The sequence below is a fragment of the Rhinoderma darwinii genome, chromosome 1, assembly GCF_050947455.1.
Source record: "Rhinoderma darwinii isolate aRhiDar2 chromosome 1, aRhiDar2.hap1, whole genome shotgun sequence".
Lineage (NCBI taxonomy): Eukaryota > Metazoa > Chordata > Amphibia > Anura > Rhinodermatidae > Rhinoderma > Rhinoderma darwinii.
This window is the reverse complement of record NC_134687.1, coordinates 36991021-37012792: the sequence shown is the minus strand read 5'-3', so window position 1 is coordinate 37012792 and position 21772 is coordinate 36991021. Positions and strand designations below refer to the sequence as shown.

The 21772-nt window shown below is 44.4% G+C and overlaps 1 protein-coding gene across 3 annotated transcripts in view; it reads right to left on the bottom strand.

Annotated features, from left to right (window-relative positions):
- The window catches only part of ACOX3 (acyl-CoA oxidase 3, pristanoyl), a 94729-nt gene that overhangs the window by 6588 nt on the left and 66369 nt on the right, over positions 1-21772 (bottom strand). For all 3 annotated transcript variants that reach the window (XM_075857522.1, XM_075857529.1, XM_075857537.1), the window contains exons 13-15: positions 21464-21577; positions 4456-4571; positions 2809-2983 (exon numbers count right to left, since the gene is read on the bottom strand). In XM_075857522.1, coding sequence (XP_075713637.1) covers positions 2809-2983; positions 4456-4571; positions 21464-21577 — 405 coding nt within the window. The remainder of the gene's footprint in view (positions 1-2808; positions 2984-4455; positions 4572-21463; positions 21578-21772) is intronic.

The following is a 21772-nucleotide window of genomic DNA, read 5'->3' as shown; positions in this document are numbered from 1 at the left end:
CAGAAGAAAAAGGTCTGTGGACTAGAGGAAGACAGGGAATATTAGGGTATATAGACATCATAGAGGGGGTAACCTGCTTGGGACCCCCACTATAAGCCAGAGTGAAGGCAGATAGGTTCCCGCTCTGGTCTGTAATATTACATGTATGGCTGGAAGTGGCTGTAGAGAAGCCGAACCCGTGGTGATCAGCTGACCCCCGGGCCGGCTTTATGAGACAAACCCTTTAAGGTGTTAATTTGCTAATCCGGTCCACAACCCATTCAGAAAATATACCCTTTGGAACTCAAAGTACTAAACAGAGCCACATATAAGATGAACAAATCAGTCAACAGCAACTGTTTGATGGTTTCCAATTACCAACAGGCTATTATAACTGTACAAAGTAATACAGCAAAGTAATGAATATTCATATCCAACAAAAGAAGCCAGAGGTTACATTTACTGACAGTACAGACCATGTTAAATCAAAGAGGGATCAAGTTTTCATAAATATATCCAACTATATTTTTATCATACAGTAACCTTCGGTTAAGGGCTGAAATACAGATTTTCCGAGCCCTTTATCTAGTGTAAATCTAAATCCAACCGTCCAGATACAACATCTTAATCCTTCAATTTGAAACTCTCCAGAACACGTATTTGGCTACATATTTGGTCCGCACTTCCAATAAGTGTGAAGTTGATATAAAAAAACCATGAAACAGATTGTCCACCTATCATTCTTTTCAGGACGTTGTGGTTTTCATGTTTGGATTTCCTGTTTCTGATAATAACTGCGATCTGCAGCTTAGACATCACGTTTTTCATCTATTTCAGGATCCCAAGCGCCTGGTTTATGTCTGGTATTGCAGCTCAACTCGTTTGGAGTGAATGGCACTGAGCTGCAATACCACACACAACCTGTGCACAAGTGTGGTGCTGTTTTTGGAAGAAAGCAGCTATCTTTTTCTAATTCTGGAAACAGAACCACTGAAAAAAAACAGTTGGCCGAGAATCTGATGGACATTTCCATTAGTACAATACTGGCAGCTAGTAGGGACGAAACTCCTCCCCGGCCGGACAAAGAGCGTCATTATTGCCTAGCGACAAAGACCATTTACATTTTCTACTTGTGCCGCTGATAACAATGATTTTTAAGACATCAAATAAATGAAAGTTTTTACATTTATAATGGATCTCTTTATATCAATATTGGAGAGGGAATCACTGTATAACTAAGCAGATTTGCTGGTTAGGATTCTAGAAAAGCTGGGTGACTATCCATGTGCATTACAATCCTGACCGCCCCTGTTCACAGAGTCCTGTATGTAAGCAGTGAAGCCGCTGGTCATCTATTGTCCAATGTGATGTCACTTCCAGCGGTCACATGACCTAGGCGCCTGAATGGTTCTAGTGCTTTACAAACATGATGTGGTCAAGTGACTGCTGGATGTGACGTCATATTGTACTATGCACTGATCAGCCATAACATTAAAACCACCTGCCTAATATTGTGTAGTTCCCCTCGTGCTACCAAAACAGCCCTAACCCGTTGAGCCATGGACTTGACAAGATCTCTGAAGGTTCCTGTGGGATCTGCCACCAAGACGTTAGCAGCAGATCCTTTAAGTCCTGTAAATTGTGAGGAGCGACCTCCATGGATTGGATTTGGTTTTCCAGCACATCCCACAGATGCTCGATCAGATTGAGATCTGGGAAATTTGGAGGCCAAGTCAACACCTTGAACTTTTCGTTACTTTCCTCACACCATTCCGGAACAATTTTTGCAGTGTGGCCGGGCGCATTAGTCTTCCGAAAGAGGCCACTGCCATTAGGGAATATCGTATCCATGAAGGGCTGTACTTGTCTACAGCAATGTTTAGGTAGGTGGTCCGTGTCAAAGTAACATCCACATGAACGCCAAGGCCCAAGGTTTCCCAGCAGAACATTGCCCAGATCATCACACTGCCTCCGCCGCCTCATCTTCTTCCCGTAGTCCATCCTGGTGCCATCTCTTCCTCACATAAGCGACGCACACGCACCCGGCCGTCCACATGATGTAAAACAAAATGTGATTCATCAGACCAGGCACCTTCTCCCATTGCTCCATGGTCCATTTCTGATGCTCACAGGCCCATTGGATTTGCTTTCATCAATGGACAGCGCTCAGCATGGGCAGCCTGACTGCTCTGCGGCTACGATGCCCCAAACACAGAAAGCTGCGATGCTCTGTGTGTTTTGCCACCTTTCTATCATAGCCAGCAGTAACTTTTTCCGCATTTTGTGCTACAGTAGCTCTTCTGTGGGATCGGACCATACGGGCTAGCCTTCACTCCCCTATGTGCATCAATCATCCTTGGGTACCCATTAACCCTGCTGCTGGTTCACCGGTTGCCCTTTCTTAGAACAATTTTGGTAGGTAATAACCACTGCCTACCGGGAGCAGCCCACAAGACCTGCGGTTTTGGAGATGCTCTGACCCAGTCGTCTAGACATCACTATTTGGCCCAAAGTCGCTCAAAAATTTACAGTTGCCCATTTTTCCTGCTTCCAACACATCAATTAATCACATATAAGAACTGACTGTTCACCTGCTGCCTTATATATCCCCCCCCCTTGACTGACGCCATTATAACCAGATTATCAATGTTCTGCGATTCACCTGTCAGTGGTTTTATTGTTATGGCTGAACAGTGTTGTAATTCACGGACATCAGAATTTCTCCCTCTTTGTACAGGCCCTGCACACTGGATAATAGACGAGAGTTCCCTGTTGGGGTGTATTTTGGCGCCACAGTGCATAGAGTAGATCTATATTCTTCAGTCTCACCTTGGTAGAGTACAGCTATGTGTTTGCTTAGAGACCACAGTCCATATAGGCAGCACAACTTCTTCAGAACGGGCTGCAGTGCGCCGGGTGTACTCGGGTCATGGGTATACTCATAGTATCTCTGTAGAACTGTGTGTTCAATAAACGCCAATGCCAAGGAGCGACAGTAATACACCTAGAAGTAGAAAAATCAACAATTAATACACATAATAACATAGGACACAGTTGTTTTCTTTATTTAATCATAATTGATCCTTGTAATTATAAAGTAACAAATTCTCCAGCTTTCCAAATTTTGATTTACTATGTTTTATTTCTATATGCTGTGTTTGTCAGGCAGTGCACTAGTTGTCTAACAACATTTCCATGGTGAACTATCGATGGAATAATGCACACAACCATGTCACAACACAGGGAAAAAACACACAGTGATGTCACAGAACAATAATGCACATTATGAATATAAAGTTAGAATACAGGGATACTGTGATGTAAAATTAAAGGAATAGTGCACACAGTGATGCTACGGTACAATGATAATACAGTGACATCACAAATAAAGGGATAATATACAAAGATGTGAAATATGACAATGATGCACACAGTATGGTCACAATATGGGAATAATGCACACAGTGATGTCACAATACAAAGCTAATATAAGCAGTGATGCAATAGAATAAGGATAATGCACACAGTGACGTCACAATACAAAGCTAATATAAACAGTGATGCAATAGTATAGGGATAATGCACACAGTGATGTCACAATATAGGCATAATGCAGGAATAGTACAAATAGTGAGGTCATAGCCCAGGAACAGCGCAAACAGTGATGTGACAGTACACTGATAAAGCACATGCTGATGTCACACAACAGGCATAATGCAAACAGTGAAGTAACGGCACATGAAGAAGTACAATACAATGCACACAGGGATATAGCCCAGGAATAGTGTTAACATGAATAACACACACAATGCTGTCATAGCAGAGAAATAAAGCACACAGTGATGTCATGGTACAAATGTAATGCAAACAAGACACAATTTCTGGTCCTTCCCAACACCATTTAATTTGGCGCATGAAGCGGCAAGTCCTATGAACATATACCGGAACATGGAATGTGAGCGCTCCTGATGGATCAGATAAAATATTAAAAAGTTACCATCCTGGTAACTCACATCCATATAATTGCTTTCTATGCTCTAGTAGGACAAATACTATATTCCATTACATTTTGTCCCAGTGTTACCACCATATATCTTATGTTGATACACATTAGTAATTGACTAAGGGCGTTGTCCGAAGGCGCTCATTGAAATAAAGACTGTGATTGGACTGAATGGTGAATGCTTTCACTGTATTAATGTTCCAGATTTATCTTGTGCAATATTCATCCATATCCCTGTACAAAAAAGTAGTTCAGGGGCATAGCTGGGGGGGATAATGTATAGCATGTGTACCGGGTGCAGGGTGACGGGGGTGGGATACAGGGTTAGGGCAGTAAACTGAATCTTTGCCCTGGGTGAAGGAAAGCCTAGCTATGACTGAGGAATTACAGGTAACACATCCATACAATGATAAGACCAAGCACATATGGTTCAGCCGCGTGATACATACAACACTCCCTGCATTACACTCTACCTGGCTGTTATTTCTGGCATCAAAATCGTTTGTGGCTCTTTGCTTCTCTTGCTGGAGTTTCTGATGGCTTTCTCGGAGTAGGTAGCAGACCAGCCATTTGTAAGCCGCCAGAGTAACTGGAAAGACAAGAACATAGTATACAAATCACAAAATGATCGCAGGAAAATATCACTATTGTCAGTACAAAGAATACAGCAATGCTTCTAAAGACATGACTTGGGCCTTACTCGTGAGGTGTACCCCAGTAGTTGGTGAGGTGCCCCCTAGTTGTTGGTGAGGTACCTAGTCGTTGGTGAGATGCCCCCTAGTTGTTGAGGTGCTCCCTAGTTGTTGAGGTGCTCCCTAGTTGTTGAGGTGCTCCCTAGTTGTTGAGATGCTCCCTAGTTGTTGAGGTGCTCCCTAGTTGTTGAGGTGCTCCCTAGTTGTTGAGGTGTTCCCTAGTTGTTGAGGTGCTCCCTATTTGTTGAGATGCTCCCTAGTTGTTGAGGTGCTCCCTAGTTGTTGAGGTGCTCCCTAGTTGTTGAGGTGCTCCCTAGTTGTTGAGGTGCTCCCTAGTTGTTGAGGTGCACCCTAGTTGTTGAGGTGCTCCCTAGTTGTTGAGGTGCTCCCTAGTTGTTGAGGTGCTCCCTAGTTGTTGAGGTGCCCCCTAGTTGTTGAGGTGCACCCTAGTTGTTGAGGTGCTCCCTAGTTGTTGAGGTGCTCCCTAGTTGTTGAGGTGCTCCCTAGTTGTTGGTGAGGCGGTTTTGACAGAAGGGATTATAGGCCTTTCTTTGCGCCTATAAAGATAACAGTATATAAATCTGCTTTGCTATAAGTTACATTCATCGAACGTTGGGCACCAAACCCAATGGGCACCACTACAGAGGTCAGTGTAAGCCAACGTAAATCAGAAAAAGATGAAAATAATATTAAAAGACTTTACATAAGAGTATATCTGAGGTTGATATTAGGGGTACAGCACTTTCTAGCCGCTTGGCTATTTTCAGCAGTGTCATAGACTTTGAACGTTGCTGCAAATGCACATGCTGGACCGCCGATCCATTTAAACTCCTCATAGCCACGGTCATGGGGCTGGGCGATGATAGGGGTCGCCCTTCCACCGATCTTATATATCCAGTGGAAAGGTGATAAATGCTTTTGGCTTGTATACCCCTTACATTTTACTGCTATTATTTATCATTTAACCACATATTTGAACAGGATTCAGGAATAAACTTAAGAGTATTTACAATTCTTTAGGGTGACCTGATTTATTTTCAGATATTATGTGATTGCCAGAGGCTCAACTGCATCCTATAATTCCACACAGATATCATCGAGCTCTGTGTATGCAAAGATCGAGAAAGTAGAGGCGGTAAAAAATGTTTCCGCCCTCTCATCCAGTGGGGACTGATGATGGTTTGTCCTTGCAAAGTTGTACGGATGATTTAGAAGGGGTTAAACATAAGAAAGCTATTATCTAATTTATACGGTGATATTCTAACAACATTGGGCAATTTTTTTTAATATTAATAAAAAAAGAAACACGTATATAAAAAATATATTCATTATACATACTATACATAGCGTGCAATCAATTAAACTTTCCACAGGCGCGAGCGCAACATAATTTGTTCACATCTGCGTCCAAGGCGCCATTCAGAGCCTCTGCTAAACTTGACTGGAAAAGTAACCACTGCATGCAGGCCGTCAAGACGACGGACACCTCGGAGGATCCCGATAGACCACATTGTAAGTCAGTGGGGCTCGATGGATTCATTACCGCGTCGTGGCTTTCGTCCTGAAGCATATGTGAACAGAGCTGAACATAATAATGTAGTAGGGTTAGAAGACGCAAGTCCAACCTATTGTACTACAGTGCTGATCCAGAGGAAGGCAAAAACTTCTGTGAAGCAGTCAATTTTTTTTTGCAATAAAAGTGATAAGACTGCGCCCCATGTGAATATACCTCAAGGCTACGTTCAGACATCGTTTTTTCCTATGTTGAGTATATGTCTGGAAATGCTACCAACAGGGTATAATGGGCCTGATATATGTCAAAAGAGTGTCCTGTACTGAAATGCGTAGTTTCAATATTTTTTGCAAAATACGTATACCATGCGACATATGCCACGGTATCCTGCAAATGTCAGAGCCATATGCTCATGGTATGCATAGGAGCATTTCCCGATGTATTCGCCAAAAATAGGGAAAAAACAAGGTCTGGACAGAGCCTCCCACAAGCACTCTCTGCGTTTACAGGAATAAAGCACAATTATGAATTTAGCTTTGGACACGAATGGAGAAGAAAACATAATAAAGTTTAAAATCAGTACAAAATAAGTGAAGCTAAAGTATTTACAGCGTTAGGCCCCATGCACACGAACGTGCTTTTGCGGACGCAATTCCCCCGAAAATCCACAGTTGAATTGCGGCCCCATTCATTTCAATGGGCCCATGCACACGGCCGTGGTTTCCACGGTTCTTGCATGGCCCAGGAGCCTGGACCGTAAAAATGTTGTAAGTTTCTATTCAAAAGTGGAGTTTTTCTTTAATGTAAATGTCTCATGTATTTAACGTCTGTTTCATTAATTAGATGACTGTAGAGGGGAAATAATGTTTGTTCTATTAATAAATGTAGATATTTATTTGCAAAAACTTCCCAGGGGTGGCAATATTGGAGGCACACACTTCCGTCCTGTATTGTCTGTACAGACAGTGCAGCACGGTGTGTGTGCTTTATGGTAGCTGCAATGAATGGGAGAAACTGGTTAGAGAAATGTCCCCAGTAGTGAAGACGTATAGCCCCCCCCCCCCCAAAAGACCAGCGAGTGGCAGGGGAGCTGCATACAGACACTTATCTGTGTGTATAAAGTAGTATTATTATTCCGCTTTTATCTAGGTTTTAGTTGTCATTAAAGGGGTTTGCCCATCAGGGACATTTATGGCATATCCACAGGATATGGCACAAATGTCAGATAGATGCAGGTCTCACCTCTGGTACCTGCACCTAACTCTAGAACGGGGCCCCCTAAACCCGGTTCTTTCATGGTTCCCGCTGTCTCCCGGGCCACTTCCTGATTGCACGGTCGAAAATTACGAAAACAGCGTAGCTCAGCCAATTTCCGACCATGTAATCAGGAAGTGGCCCGGGAGGCAGCGGGAACCGAGAAAGGTAGAACAGGGTTTAGGGGGCCCTGTTTTAGAGAGAGGTGTGGGTCCCAGAGGTGGGACCCGAATCTATCTGACATTTATGGCATATCCTTTGGATATGCCATAAATGTCCCTGATGGGCAAACCCCTTTAAATTCCCCATCCTCTGCTGACCATGTCCCAATCTACACAGCAAAGGTGACAACTGAACTACGGATAATAGGTAATATTAGCTTTTTGTGATTGTTCTAGTGGCCAGTGTGAAAACAGAAAATTCATTTTTAAATATTTAGAATACAAACCTTTAGAATAAAAACCTGATTAATATGTAATTTTTTGATGGCACATTCCCTTTAAATGGACTGTACAAAAACTGCAATTTAGACGCTGAATGCCTGTTTCCTAATTCTAACTACAACTAAACAAAAGTATATAAGAGTCCAAGTGTTTTGCTGCCAGGACTCCGAGAGTAACTGTTCCACTGATGTCATACCCGGACTTCATGCACCCATCTTGTATAACACGAGCACTAAACCGGCATTAAACTGCTGTAACGTCTCAGGGTTTCCACAAAAACAACATAATATGGTCACGCTGAGAACATTGTGTTAATCAGGGGAATGCGACGTTACTTAGTATGACTGAATACAATCCATTAACTGCATAAGGCACATAGAAAAAGCGTATTGCCTCCTGCTGTCATCTCTCGTCTGTGTATTAGACTAACTCACAGTTTCCTCGGAAGGCAGCAGGTTCCTAGGTTGACTTGTGTTACGTAACGAACAGGATCTGTGTTACTAAGTCTCCCAGTCATAAATTCTATGGAGGATCCTAAATGTTTACATGATAAACACAAGATCTTCGTTTCTAGAACGCTTCATAATCTGCTCGCTATCATTACCGGGAAGTGAGCACCTTCACACCATTGGCATCCACCGAGAGCAACTCCACCTTTCCATTATATAGTCAACCTCCAGCTGATTTTGGCGGAGGCTGATGTGGTCGGCTATGCATTTCATGCAAACCAATGGCAATCAATGTAATAGATGGACAGCTCGAGCCCACCATCGCAAGAGCTGCTGCTGGTCAGCGGCTCTCCATTGTGGCCCATAGAGGGACATCCACTCGAGTAGGGCATATGGGAAGCGGTAGTTCCATAACCCAGATAAATAAACATTCATGTTTCACTTCAACCGGAAAGTTTTGGCGTACAGTGAACTGTACTTTATTTTTCACATTCAGTAGTACATCCAGAATACTGATAATACATATGGTCCAAATATTCCACATGACAAACATTCAGGGACCTGAAAGATCGATCTCCATAGGAGAAGAGCTCATTGCGGATAACTCCGACCCAGGTTGATCTCCCTGTAAAGTCAGATTATTACACCCCATCCTTGCTATATATGCCGGAGCACCCCGCGTGTTTCACAATCACTAAATGTTTATTTTAATTTACAGTTTGTAATTTTTATTTGCAATGAAAAGAGAGATCCAAACGATTATTTTGGCGAGGTCTGGAACACAGAAACGATTTGAAAGAATTATTCTAATCAAATTTGAATTTTTTGTCCCTTAGGCCGTGTTCACATCAGCGTTGCCCTTCCGTTGAGGGGTTCTGTCAGAGGTTTCCGTCGGGTTAACCCCTCCACGGAAAGGCAAACGGAATCCTAAACTTCCGTTTGCATCACCATTGATATCAGTGGTGACGGAAAAATTGATAAAGGTTCCCGTTTGTCACTGTTGTGACAGTTTCATTGTTTTGACGGAATCAATAGCGCAGTTACATAGTAGGAAATGCAACATTGTAAAAACTAGCGCAGAAAGGTAGAAAGTGCACCTCACATTGTAACTTTTTTTTACTTGAAGTGGCATTAAACTTAGAAATGTACTTAAAAAAATATATAGTAAAATCATAAAAGCAAAGAATTTGCCATTTTGCAGGGGCCCCTGAGACAGTCTGTGAAATCTGGCAGAGAAGCATCGGCCTTTCACACCTTGGTTTTGGCTGGTGTGTCGATGGGGAGAAGTAATTGAATTTATTTTTATAGATTTTTTTAATATACTTAAAGAACTTATCCAAGTTATAACAATAGAGGTCAATGTAATAATAAAAAAAAACTATAATTTGTAATATACTTACCTTATTAATTCTGCGGTGCGGCAATATCATGTCCCCTCATTCATTTGCAGGCATGTGGCTGCTTCGTCCATATCCTCACACCATGCATATTATCTGCACATGGGCTGACCATTAAGAGTAGCGGTGCTCCTAGCACTTTTGTTGAATGAAGTTAAAAGAGAAATGGTGCCTATACCTGAATCCGACATGAGGATGTGCATGGACTGTATATTTGCCAAAAGTTCTCACCTCGTCTCATGTTCCCCAGGATATTAGAAACTTCTGCATTCGCAACATGTACAAGCCATGGAGCTACATCTGTGTCACATACAATGGCTCCGAAATTATCATACACTTTATGGACAAAAGAGTTGGGACTCCTCATAATCATTGAATTAATGTGTTTAATTCAGGTGTCCCATTGCCACAGGTGAATAAAATCCGGCACCTCGCCATGCAGTCGCCTTTACAAATATTAGTGATAGAATGGGTCGTTCTACAGAGATCACTAAAATCCAGCGTGGTCCTGTAATAGGACACCACCATTGTAACAAGTCAGTTTGTGAGATTTCTTCCTTCCTAGATATTCCACCATCAACTGTGAGTGGTAATATTGTAAATTGAAAGCATTTAGGAACCACAGCAACTGAGCCACGAAGTGGAGACCACGTAAAGTTACAGAGCGTGGTCGCCGAGTGCTGAGGCTCATAGAAGTTGCCAACGCTCTGCTGACTCAATACCTGTAGAGATCCAAACCTCGTCTAGTATTAACATCCGCACAAAAACTGCGCGCCGGGAGCTTCATGGCATGGGTTTCCATGGCCGAGAAGCTGCATACAGCCCCCCTGTACATAGCGCCAGATACAGCCCCCCTGTACACACCGCCAGATACAGCCCCCCTGTACACACCGCCAGATACAGCCCCCCTGTAGATAGCTCCAGACACAGCCCCCCTGTAGATAGCGCCAGATACAGCCCCCCTGTAGATAGCGCCAGATACAGCCCCCCTGTACATAGCGCCAGTTACAGGCCCCCTGTACATAGCGCCAGATACAGCCCCCCTGTAGATAGCTCCAGACACAGCCCTCCTGTAGATAGCTCCAGATACAGCCCCCTGTAGATAGCTCCACACACAGCCCCCCTGTAGATAGCTCCAGACACAGCCACCCTGTAGGTAGCACAAAACACAGCCCCTTAGGCCTTATAAACACGACAGGGTCCGAGTGTCGGTCGATAAACGGCCGTTTTGCATCCATTCCGATTCCGTTCCGTGTTGCCGTTTTTAACGGCCGATTTTGACCCGTTTTTTTCCCTGTCCGTTTTAAAATCGGATGAATTTCATTTAAATTTGTTGCCACACACTTCCCTCTGTAGATAATGCCAAAGCCCCCCTGGTAGGTAATGTCACCCAGCCCCCTGTAGGTAATGCCACACAGCCCCCTGTAGGTAATGCCACCCAGCCCCCTGCAGGTAATGCCACCCAGCCCCCTGCAGGTAATGCCACCCAGCCCCCTGTATGGAATACCACCCAGCCCCCTGTATGTAATGCCACCCAGCCCCTGAAGGTAATGCCACCCAGCTCCCTGTATGTAATGCCACCCAGCCCCTGCAGGTAATGCCACCCAGCCCTCTTCAGGTAATGCCACCCAGCCCCCGGCAGGTAATGCCACCCACTGCCCTGTATGTAATGCCACCCAGCACCCTGCAGGTAATGCCACCCAGCCCCCTGTAGGTAATGTCACCCAGCTCCCTGTATGTAAGGCCAAAAAGTCCCCTGTAGGTAATGCCACACAGCCCCCTGTAAGTTGCACCCATCCTCCCCCCTTCCAGGAGAAGTCACTGACTTTAATGTCCACATATGGACAGTGTAGTCACTGACTTCTCCTGGAGAGGAATTCCCGGCCACAGGGTCGGGGATTCCGCTTCAGAAGTGAGTGACGTCACTGTGTCCATATATGGACAGTTTGGTCACTCACTTGTTCTGTAGCAGAATCCCCTGCCACAGGGTCGGGGATTCCACTTCAGAAGTGAGTGACGTCACTGTGTCCATATATGGACAGTGTAGTCACTCACTTCTCCTGTAGCGGAATCCCCGGCCATAGGGTCGGGGATTCCGCTTCAGAAGTGAGTGACGTCGCTGTTTCCATATATGGACAATGTAGTCACTCACTTCTCCTGTAGCGGAATCCCCGGCCATAGGGTCGGGGATTCCGCTTCAGTAGTGAGTGACGTCGCAGTGTCCATATATGGACTGTGTAGTCACTCAATTCTCCTGTAGCGGAATCCCCAATCCCCGGCCGGGGATTGGGGATTCCGACTCTTACAGGGAGCAAAAAAAGACCCTCCTCCTCCTCCTCACATGCACTCTGCTTTCACTCACCGTCAGAAGAAGGCAGGAGTCTTGCAGCGGCGTTCTCACTGGTGTCGATGCCAGCCCGGGAGTGGACCAGTCCAGTCACCTGACCGGTGAGGTCAGATGACAGGTCAGGTGACAGGTCAGATGACTGGACTGGTCCACTCCCGGGGCCGGCATCGATCCCAGTGAGAACACCGCCGCAAGACTCCTGCCTTCTTCTGATCGCTGCTGCAGTCAGCAGCGATCAGCTGCTTTGATGCAGCGCCCAGTGGAACATTTTGAAGACCGTGCCGGACAGTGGAGAAAAACAGGGACTATCCCGCCGGAATCGGGACGGTTGGGAGGTATGGGTGAATGGGCACATGATCACACTTCTGGTACAGAAATTGGGTTAACAGAACAGGGAGTAACTTCCCTTCCGCCACCACTCACTGCAGCTCATACACCCTGAATTACTCAGCAGGGGGCGATAAAGAGCAAAGGAGACAGATCCTCCCAGAATAATGACAACATAAGATCTGTTCTCCATCCTGAGTAATGATGAGTGACAGAATGGAAATTTGGTATTAAAGTGTAACTAAACTTCTCAAAAACTTTTGATATGTCATAGTGACATGTCAGAAGTTTTGATCGAAGGGGGACAGAGCCCGCTAAAACGAAGCGGCAGAAGCGCCTGGGTGAGAGCTGTGCCGTTTTGTTTCTTATCGGCTTTCCTCGGAGCAGTGTATGGGTTCAATAGACAATCTAGGAGTTGGTACACTGCTCGCTCGGCTTTGCGAGAAAAGTAGTTCAGAAACTAAGCAGTACAGCGCTCACCCTAGTGATTCTACTACTTTGTTTAAGCGATCGGTGGGTGTCTCAGTGCTCGGATCCCCACCGATAATACTTCTGACATGTAAAAAGTTTCTAAAAGTTTAGTTACCCTTTAAACAAAACCCTTACAATCATTGAATCCAAACCTACAATGACCTCTCCCATTAACAGGTAACCGTGACAATAGAAGCCCAGAAAGGTAAATCTGCCTTTTGTCTCAAGATTTAGACAACACAGACTAATTTACAGGAAATAGACTGTTCTCCATTCAAGTCATATTTTTTCACTATGGCTCATTGCAGCAGTATTATTACACCCCTTGAAAGACGTGATCCAGTGAGAAGCATTGACAGTGTGGCAAAGAAGAAAGAATTACTGAACAGAACATAAAGACTCTGTAATGACAGGGATAGGGAAACAGACAAGTGAGCCCTAATCTACCCGCCACTCAGTCCCTGCCTACTTGCAACGACCCGCCCTAGGCGACGGGGTACAACTGGGCGACGGTCCCTACACTCAATAAGTGCACGACAGACAACAGACAAGGAAACACAGAACAAAGGGAAACGGGGCAGTTGCCCACGGCAACACCGTGAGCAACAAGAGTAGTAAACGAGCCGAGTCAAACCAGGAGAGTACGAGGTGCCAAACGTAGAGCAGGAGAGTAGTGAACAAGCCGAGTCAAAGCAGGAGTGTACGAGGTACCAAACGCAGAGCAGAAAAGTAGTCAGTAAGCCAGGGTCGATATGAAGCAGGGTCAAATAGTTCAGAAGCTGCAGCAGGGCCAGGAAACCAACAGAGAAGAATCACAAGCAAGGAGGAACAGGAAATGCAGGTTTAAATAGACAGAGGGCGGGAGCTAGCTCCGTCTGGCCAGGCTTTGATAGGCTCTCCCACTCCTAAGCCTGCCATCCTGAGTGGTGGAAGATGGAGTCAGTCTCACAGACATAGAAGCAGGTGCAGACTGATTACCTATGGGCGTGGATACAGAAGCTGTGCCTGGCAGATCCTTAACAGACTCATTTCAACACTGACCTGCCGAACAGTGATAGATAACCTGGGAGTCCCAGTAACCGGCTTATACTGAACCACGAGGGGTCATTTTCTTGTTTTTGGAGGAGAGCGATATTTGATACTTTCTTCTAGAGGGATCTCCGTAAGGAGAATCAGTACCTTATGTGAGATCGGAAACCATGAACAGACTTGATCAATGATGCCTTACATAACACTTTTCAAAGTCTTCTCCGCCATTTAGCTAAGATTAAGTATAGTGACTGTTCTTATCCGGGACTTTAGAGGAACCATTGAGACGGAACAGACATTATGCACAAGGCGGTTTAGACCTGGGTGTACACAGGCCGGCTTAAATACTCCCTGCAGTAGATCTGGGCAACCTAATCAATGCCATTAGGTTGGGCAGTTTGAAAGCTGAGGTGCAAAGTGCCCATAAAGTAGAGACCAGGTGGGCACCCGAAAATAACTTGACTAGGGTGCATATGCAGTCCTTCTTTAACTCTCTTGAGCGCACTCACTACTAATTTAGACTGGCCTTCTGGCTAGGTTTTAATAGGAGGAAATTTTGCACTGCCATACATGAGGAGAGGCAGACTATGCATGACACTTTATTTATTTTTATGTTTTTAACTGTGTCACAGGATTTATCAGGGTGTGGTTCCCCCTCTTAGGTGTGCCTACTAGGGTGGTTGTTTGACCATCAGGTTCTTCACCCCCCCACAAACCTTTTATTTTGAGCTCCAGGGGACGCTTGGGTGGCATCCTAGGTGGGTCCCGGAGCACAGAGCGGTCTCCCTAAGCTTCGGCGAGGCCGCTCTTGAAGGATCTCCTAGCTCAGAGCGTTGCGACACACTTCATCCTAGTGAGCACTTTTTTCATATGACAAACGACACAATTTTCATGGCATTTGGGTGACTTTACTTTCAACCACAGAAAATTAGAAGCAACAGAATAACACAAAAGAAAAATCCTTTAACGCCACAGAGCAGCTCATACTCGGCAGGCTGTTTATAGCCGTTTAAAGAGGAAATGGAAAAACCAAGCCTTCTATGCTGCAAGCGTAAAATGCTGCCTAGTATATACAATTAACTTCTAGAAAGAAAAACACCCAAACATGTTCTCGTGAGATAAAGAACATCTGGCGTTAATGTACAGCAATTGTTCCCATGACTCACAGCTGTTCTCCGCTTCGCTTCTTTTGTTTGCAAATACAACTTGATTGCCTGAAAGTGATGTGTTGTGTAATTTTCTCAAGTGCTGTAAGAACGCGTATATCACGATGTCTCTGCTGTGCGCGAAGGCGTAAAATGTGGAATTATTAAAGAGCTCGTGTAGAAAGCAGACAGCTCTTATTTATATTAAGGGGGTGACAGTAAATATTAGGAAATCTGGGAAGACATCATCTGGAAGGAGATTCCAGACATTACTGAAGTCTTCTACTGTTCCAAGCATTGTTACAGTTCCCTAGAGAGATAGGAGTTTTTGCAAGGGGGAGGGGGTCTCTCTGTATCTTATTTTTGAGTCTGTTGAAATAAAAAAAAAACTAAATAAACATGAAATATACTGATTCCTCCATCGCCCCCTAAAGATGGCCTATTAGTGTATTTTACAAGTGGCTGTCTAGCCCAGGATGCATAAAACAAGTCTTTTGATTACATGCAATTATGGCACATCCATAGGATATGTCACAAATGTCTGATAAGTAGGGGTCCCACTTCTCGCACTTCCACCCTTTGTGGTCATGTGACCCTTGTTCAGTGGCGGATTGAGTAGGCCATAGGCCCTGGGCTGTTCCCCAAACATAGCCCCCCCTTCTCCATCGCCGCTCTGCCGTGCCATGTCTATAGTCAACACCCCCTTACTGTGCGAGCATTCAGAAATAGGTGTTACGATTCCCCTTGTCAAAGGGCTGTGTCTCTACATACTGACAGTCTCCAACCGTAGCTTACAGTATCACACTGTGTAGGGACACATTATCCTGACAATGGGAATGGTAACACACATTTGTCTATTAGTCCTGGGCTACACAAAGTATTTTTGTGGAATACAAGGATTTCCTATAACAGACATGTCAGGGGAGGAGACAGATCCTCCATAAATTCTGTGACTCACAGGTGCTGTCTTCTCTGATGGGAGTCGTTCTCTTTTCTTTTCCATCTGACACAAACCGTTATGGCAACTTCTGCCGAGACTTCTTCGCCCCTAGCTTCCGCAGCCATTTCCAGCATCTATAGGAACAAAAAAATTCAGACACCCAACCCTCTAAATTATTCCATACCCCAGACCATCTAAGCAAATTCAGATCCCAGGCCCATAAATTAACTCAGACTAATATATTCGGACCCCAGACCAGACCCTAGAATACATACAGTCCCCAGACCAGAGCCTCCTATCAAATACAGATCCCAGAACAAGCACCTGAAATAAATACAGACCCTAGACCAGACCCCATAAATACAGACCTCGCACCAGGCCCCTAAATAGACCCAGACCTGACCCCCATAACTAATAATGACCCCAGATCTGACTATCTAAACTAATTCAGACCCCTGACCCCTAAATACAGATTCCCTAAATACAGACCCCTAAACTAATACAGACCCCTAAATACAGATCCTAGACCCCCTAAACTAATACAGACTTCCGATCAGACTCCCTAACTAATACAGACCACAGACCAGACACCTAAGTACAGACCGAGACCTCTTGAACAAATCCATCCCCCATATACATACATAGCAGCTTACAGTCTTCTCTATGGTGTCTTCCTGCTGCACTAGGACCTGCCTACATGGTCATGTGACTTTCAGGTCTTTCAACAGTAACAAGAACTGCAAACATAAGGTCACTTGACCTTATGTCTGCAGGTTCTTTTGCAGTGCATACACAATGCAGTCTTGCTGCGTTTTTTGCTGAGAATCACGGTAAAAAACACAACAAAACTGCAACGTACTTTGGTCGGCCATGAGCCCCCTGGGAGCGTCGGGTGGCCATCCCAAATGTCCCTATGAAGATCTGCCACTGCACTTGTTGAGCAGTAGAAGTCAGACAATGGGCAGCCACGAATGTCCTTTCCATTAAGTATGGGCGTTACGGAAACAGTCAAGTCTGTGTTTGCAGGGCTGCAGGAGAATCTATTAAGGATGGGGTCTCAAAAGGTAGGACCACTCACCTATCAAATATATATGGTATATCTTCTGGCTCTGCCTGCTTCACAGCAACACCACAGGAAATACACAAGCTAATATAAATGAATCTGCGGATGAAGTCACAGGTCAATGGCAGGGGATTTGATTTCCCTACAACCGTGCAAAAATATTATAGCAATGCTCCTCCTGCAATTCTGCTCCTGAGATCCCACTGATAAATACACATTTGGGAATAACGGTTTGATATTAAAAGGTTGGCTTATTAGGACCATACCAGCCCATATGCATATGAAAATCATAGAGGGGAGTCGGCACCACCGAGCTGTGGAGGGGTCGGCACCCCCATGTATTACATAGTCACTCTATGAGCGCCATGTAATACTACATGATCCCAACAGTAGATAGGTGGCTTCTTCTCCAAGCAAGAACAGCTGATCGCCAAGGCTTATAAAGACATTACATAAAGACACTTCAAAAATCTCTATAAAAATACCCTAAATAGGTTTACTACATTGGCAATCTTATTTTACAGTCTGTTTGTTACACCCAGCACGAGCAGTAACTGCAGACATGGCCGTGGAGATAGCGGCTGACGTTCCTCCTTCTCTGCAGACGGTTAGGGTGTGGAGTTTAGAGGCACCAGGGAATTTGCCTTCTCACAGTATATTCCTATGACGTAGATTCTAGAAATACTTCTACACTGAAGACACGTCAGAGGGAGCTGCTCCCCTCATTCTAACGCTTTAGAGTGACAGCGGCATCTAAGCGGTCTACAGCTGGCAGCCGCTACGTATGGAGTGTGCTCAGCCTGTGAGCCCGCTCCATACATCCCCTTAACCCCTTTAGGACGCAGCCTGTTTTGGCCTTGTAGACACAGATGATTTTTTCAAATCTGACATGTGTCACTTTATGTGGTAATAACTCCGGAATGCTTTTACCTATCCAAGCGATTCTGAGATGGTTTTCTCGTGCCATATTGTACTTTATGTTAGTGAAAAAATGTGGTCGATAAATTCAATATTTAGTTGTGAAAAACGTCAAATTTTAGCAAAAATTTTAGCATTTTTCTAAATTTAAATGTATTTGCTTGTGAAACAGATAGTAATACATCCCCCATATGTCTACTTCATGTTTGCATCATTTTTTTTCACGTACTTTTATTTTTCTAGGACGTTACAAGGCTTAGAATTTTAGCAGCAATTTCTCATATTTTCAATAAAATTTCAAAAGGCTATTTTTTCAGGCACCAGTTCAGTTCTGAAGTGGCTTTGAGGGCCTTATATATTAGAAAGTCCCCATAAATCACCCCATTTTGAAAACTGCACCCCTCAAGGTATTCAAAACCACATTCAGAAAGTATTTTAACCCTTTAGGCGTTTCACAGGAATTAAGGCAAAGTAGAGGTGAAATTTACAAATTTCATTTTTCTTGCCGAAATTCATTTGTAATAAAAAAAAATCTGTAACACACAAGGTTTTACCAGGGAAACGCAACTCAATATTTATTGCCCAGATTCTGCAGATTTTAGAAATATCCAACATGTGGCCCTAGTGTCCTACTGGACTGAAACACAGGCCTCAGAAACAAAGGAGCACCTAGTGGATTTTGGGGCCTCCTTTTTTTAGGAATATATTTTAGGCACCTTGTCAGGTTTGAGGAGGTCTTGTGGTACCTAAACAGTCGAAACCCCCCCAAACTGACCCCATTTTGGAAACTACACCCCTCAAGGCATTTTTCTAGGGGTATAGTTAGCATATTGACCCCACAGTTTTTTTGCAGAATTTAGTGGAATTAGTCTGTGAAGATGAAAATCACCTATTTTTCTGTGGAAACATAGAATTTTTTCATTTTTACAAGGAATTTAGGAGAAAAAGCACCCCAACATTTGTAAAGCAATTTCTCCCGATTACGGCAATACCCCTATATGTGGTCTTAAACTGATGTTTGGACCCACAGCAGGGCTCAGGAGGGAGGGAGCGCCTTTTGGATTTTGGAGCGCAGATTTTGCTGGATTGGTTTTCAGTGCCATCTCAGGTTTGCAACGCCCCGGAGGGACGAAAACAGTGGAAACCCCGCAAAAGTGACCCCATTTCGGAATCTACACCCCTCAAGGAATTTTTCTAGGGGTATAGTGAGCATTTTGGCCCCTCAGTATCTTTTTTAGAGCTAAGGTGACCAAAAAACAGCGATTTTGTCGCTTTAAATTCTTTATTTATTACAGCGTTCACTGTGCGCAATAAATTACGTTTTAATTTATTCTGCTGGTCGGTACGATTACGCCGATACCATATGTGTATAGTTTTTTTTACGTTTTGCAGCGTTTGCACAATAAAATTACGTTTCTATAAAATAATTTATTTTCTGAGACACGCTATTCTGAGCCGTAACTTTTTTATTTTTTTGTCAAAAAAGCTGTGGGAGGTCTTGTTTTTTGCGGGACGGGTTGTAGTTTTTATTGGTACCATTTTGGGGTAAATGCGACTTTTTGATCACTTTTTCTTCTATATCTTGTGAGTGGTGGTGACCAAAAAATAGCGACGCTGACAGTTTTCCGTTTATTTTGTTTGCGGCGTTCACCGTGCGGAAAAATTAACATTATAGTTTCATAGTTTGGGTCGTTACGAATGCGGCGATACCAAATATGTGTACTTTTTTTTAACGTTTTCATTTTTTCCCTATAATAAATGACTTATTATAGGAAAACAAAAACTTTTATTTTTACACTTTTATAAAACATTTTTATTAACTTTTTTTACTTTTTACACTTTCATTTTTTGACCTGCAGCTTTGATCTCTGCTAGAATACATTACACTACCTAGGTAGTGTAACGTATTCCAACTGTCAGTGTGACGTCACAGTCACTCTGACAGTTGGTCTACGAGGATCAGCAGAGGCCGATCCTCATAGGCTGACTACATGGCAGACTTGGGGGCCGTTGCTGGCCCCAGGGTGCCATCACAAGCATCAGAAGCCCCCACAATTGCATGGGTGCTGCTGATGCGCTACAAACCCGCTACATGCGGAGATCGCAATCAAGCCCCGCATGTAACGGGTTAATTGCCGAAATCAGCGGCGATGAGACGCTGATCGGCAACACTGGAGAGTGTCAGCTGTCGGGGACAGCTGATCGCCAAGTTCCCGATGCACACTGTCGCCGACAGTGTGCATCGGGAACGGCACAGTGACTTTCTGTCACTCTGACAGGAAGCCTATCAGGACAAGCCGAAGGTTGGTCCTGATGGGCTTCCGTCCATCGCAGACCCGGAAGCCATTGTTTAGCTTCCGTTTGCCATACTAACTATCGGCAGACCCCGCGATTTCGGACGGGGGTCTGCCGATATGCTAGAAACCCCTAAAATTCGGCTATTGCACCCGATCGCCGAATTTAAGGGGTTAATTCGCCTAAATCAGCGGCAAAGGACCGCTGGCCGGCAAGAGGGGAGTGTCAGATGTCGGCGACAGCTGACCTCCCGGTTCCCGGTGCACACTGTCGCCGACAGTGTGCACCGGGAAAACTCAGTAACTGTACGTCCTCGTGCGGGAAGTAACCTCCCGCGAGGACGGACAGTTACGTCCTGGTGCGGATAGGGGTTAACATCTTCCACGTACATGTACGTGGCATGTCTTTAAGGTGTTAAAGAGCAGTTCTTCACTCTGGGTTGTCGAGAACAGTCCCAAGCAGAAGACCCTGCTCTACAATGTCCATCTGCATGAATAAATTCATGAGATAACCCATTTGCTAAAATACTGTTGTTAAAGAGGCTCATGAGTTGCTTTGTGGAAAACAAAGCAGACAGAGAAGTGAGAAAATAAGCCCTGCGTTATACTTCTGCGTGTCTGTCAGGACAGGGGTCTCTATACAAAGAAATCAATGTATCTCCTGACCGGACTGCCCAGTAGAGCTGATTTTCTCACCTCGCTGCCCCCTCTGTGGTCGCTCTCAGTGGAAGCATTTCAATAAGGTTGAGACTGATCCTAATAAACGACTCTATATGTTAGAAAATATTACGCTATGGTTGGACTCATCTGCACCTGCATATAGTGAATTGGTTAATCATATGAATGGTATTATACAGTTGGAGGGGGCTGTTTACCTTAAACGTGGTGCGCTTAAAAAGTTTGAGGGTCAATTGACAGAGTGGTTGATGTCACCACGGTAGCCGTCAGCTTCCCTTATGAACAGTGTATCTGTCAGGCTATTGGATTAGACTCCCTACTATCTGGTGGGGGATAGCGCGTAGGTAGGGAAGTGTTGGGAGGCTCGATGTAATCCAGTAAAGTAATCCAGTGCATAGTGGGTGGGATGGGATCGGGTGGATGGGATGTTATTGTCTCATATGTTACTTGATTGTATGAAAACACATGTCAATAAAAATTATTTGATTTAAAAATATATATATATTACGCTACCCCATTACCTGTACAGTCCAGACACTCCCGGACGGTGCTTGCACTGAATTTGTGTTTCATAATAGCCTTGTAATCATTGAGGAAATGTATAGAGCCCAGAGGAGATTCACAGGGGGTGTTATCTGTAGAAAAAGAATGCACCATTAGTGAAGTAATCCATCCACAAGGATCTCATTGACATGTACTAATATTGGACATCCTCTCAGGACCCCCTACAATGAACCAAAATGGAGAGCCGCTCTGTAAGGCTTTGTTCACATCTGCGTCAGGGTACCGTTCTAACGTTCCGTCTGTACTTTCCATCAGAACGGAACCCT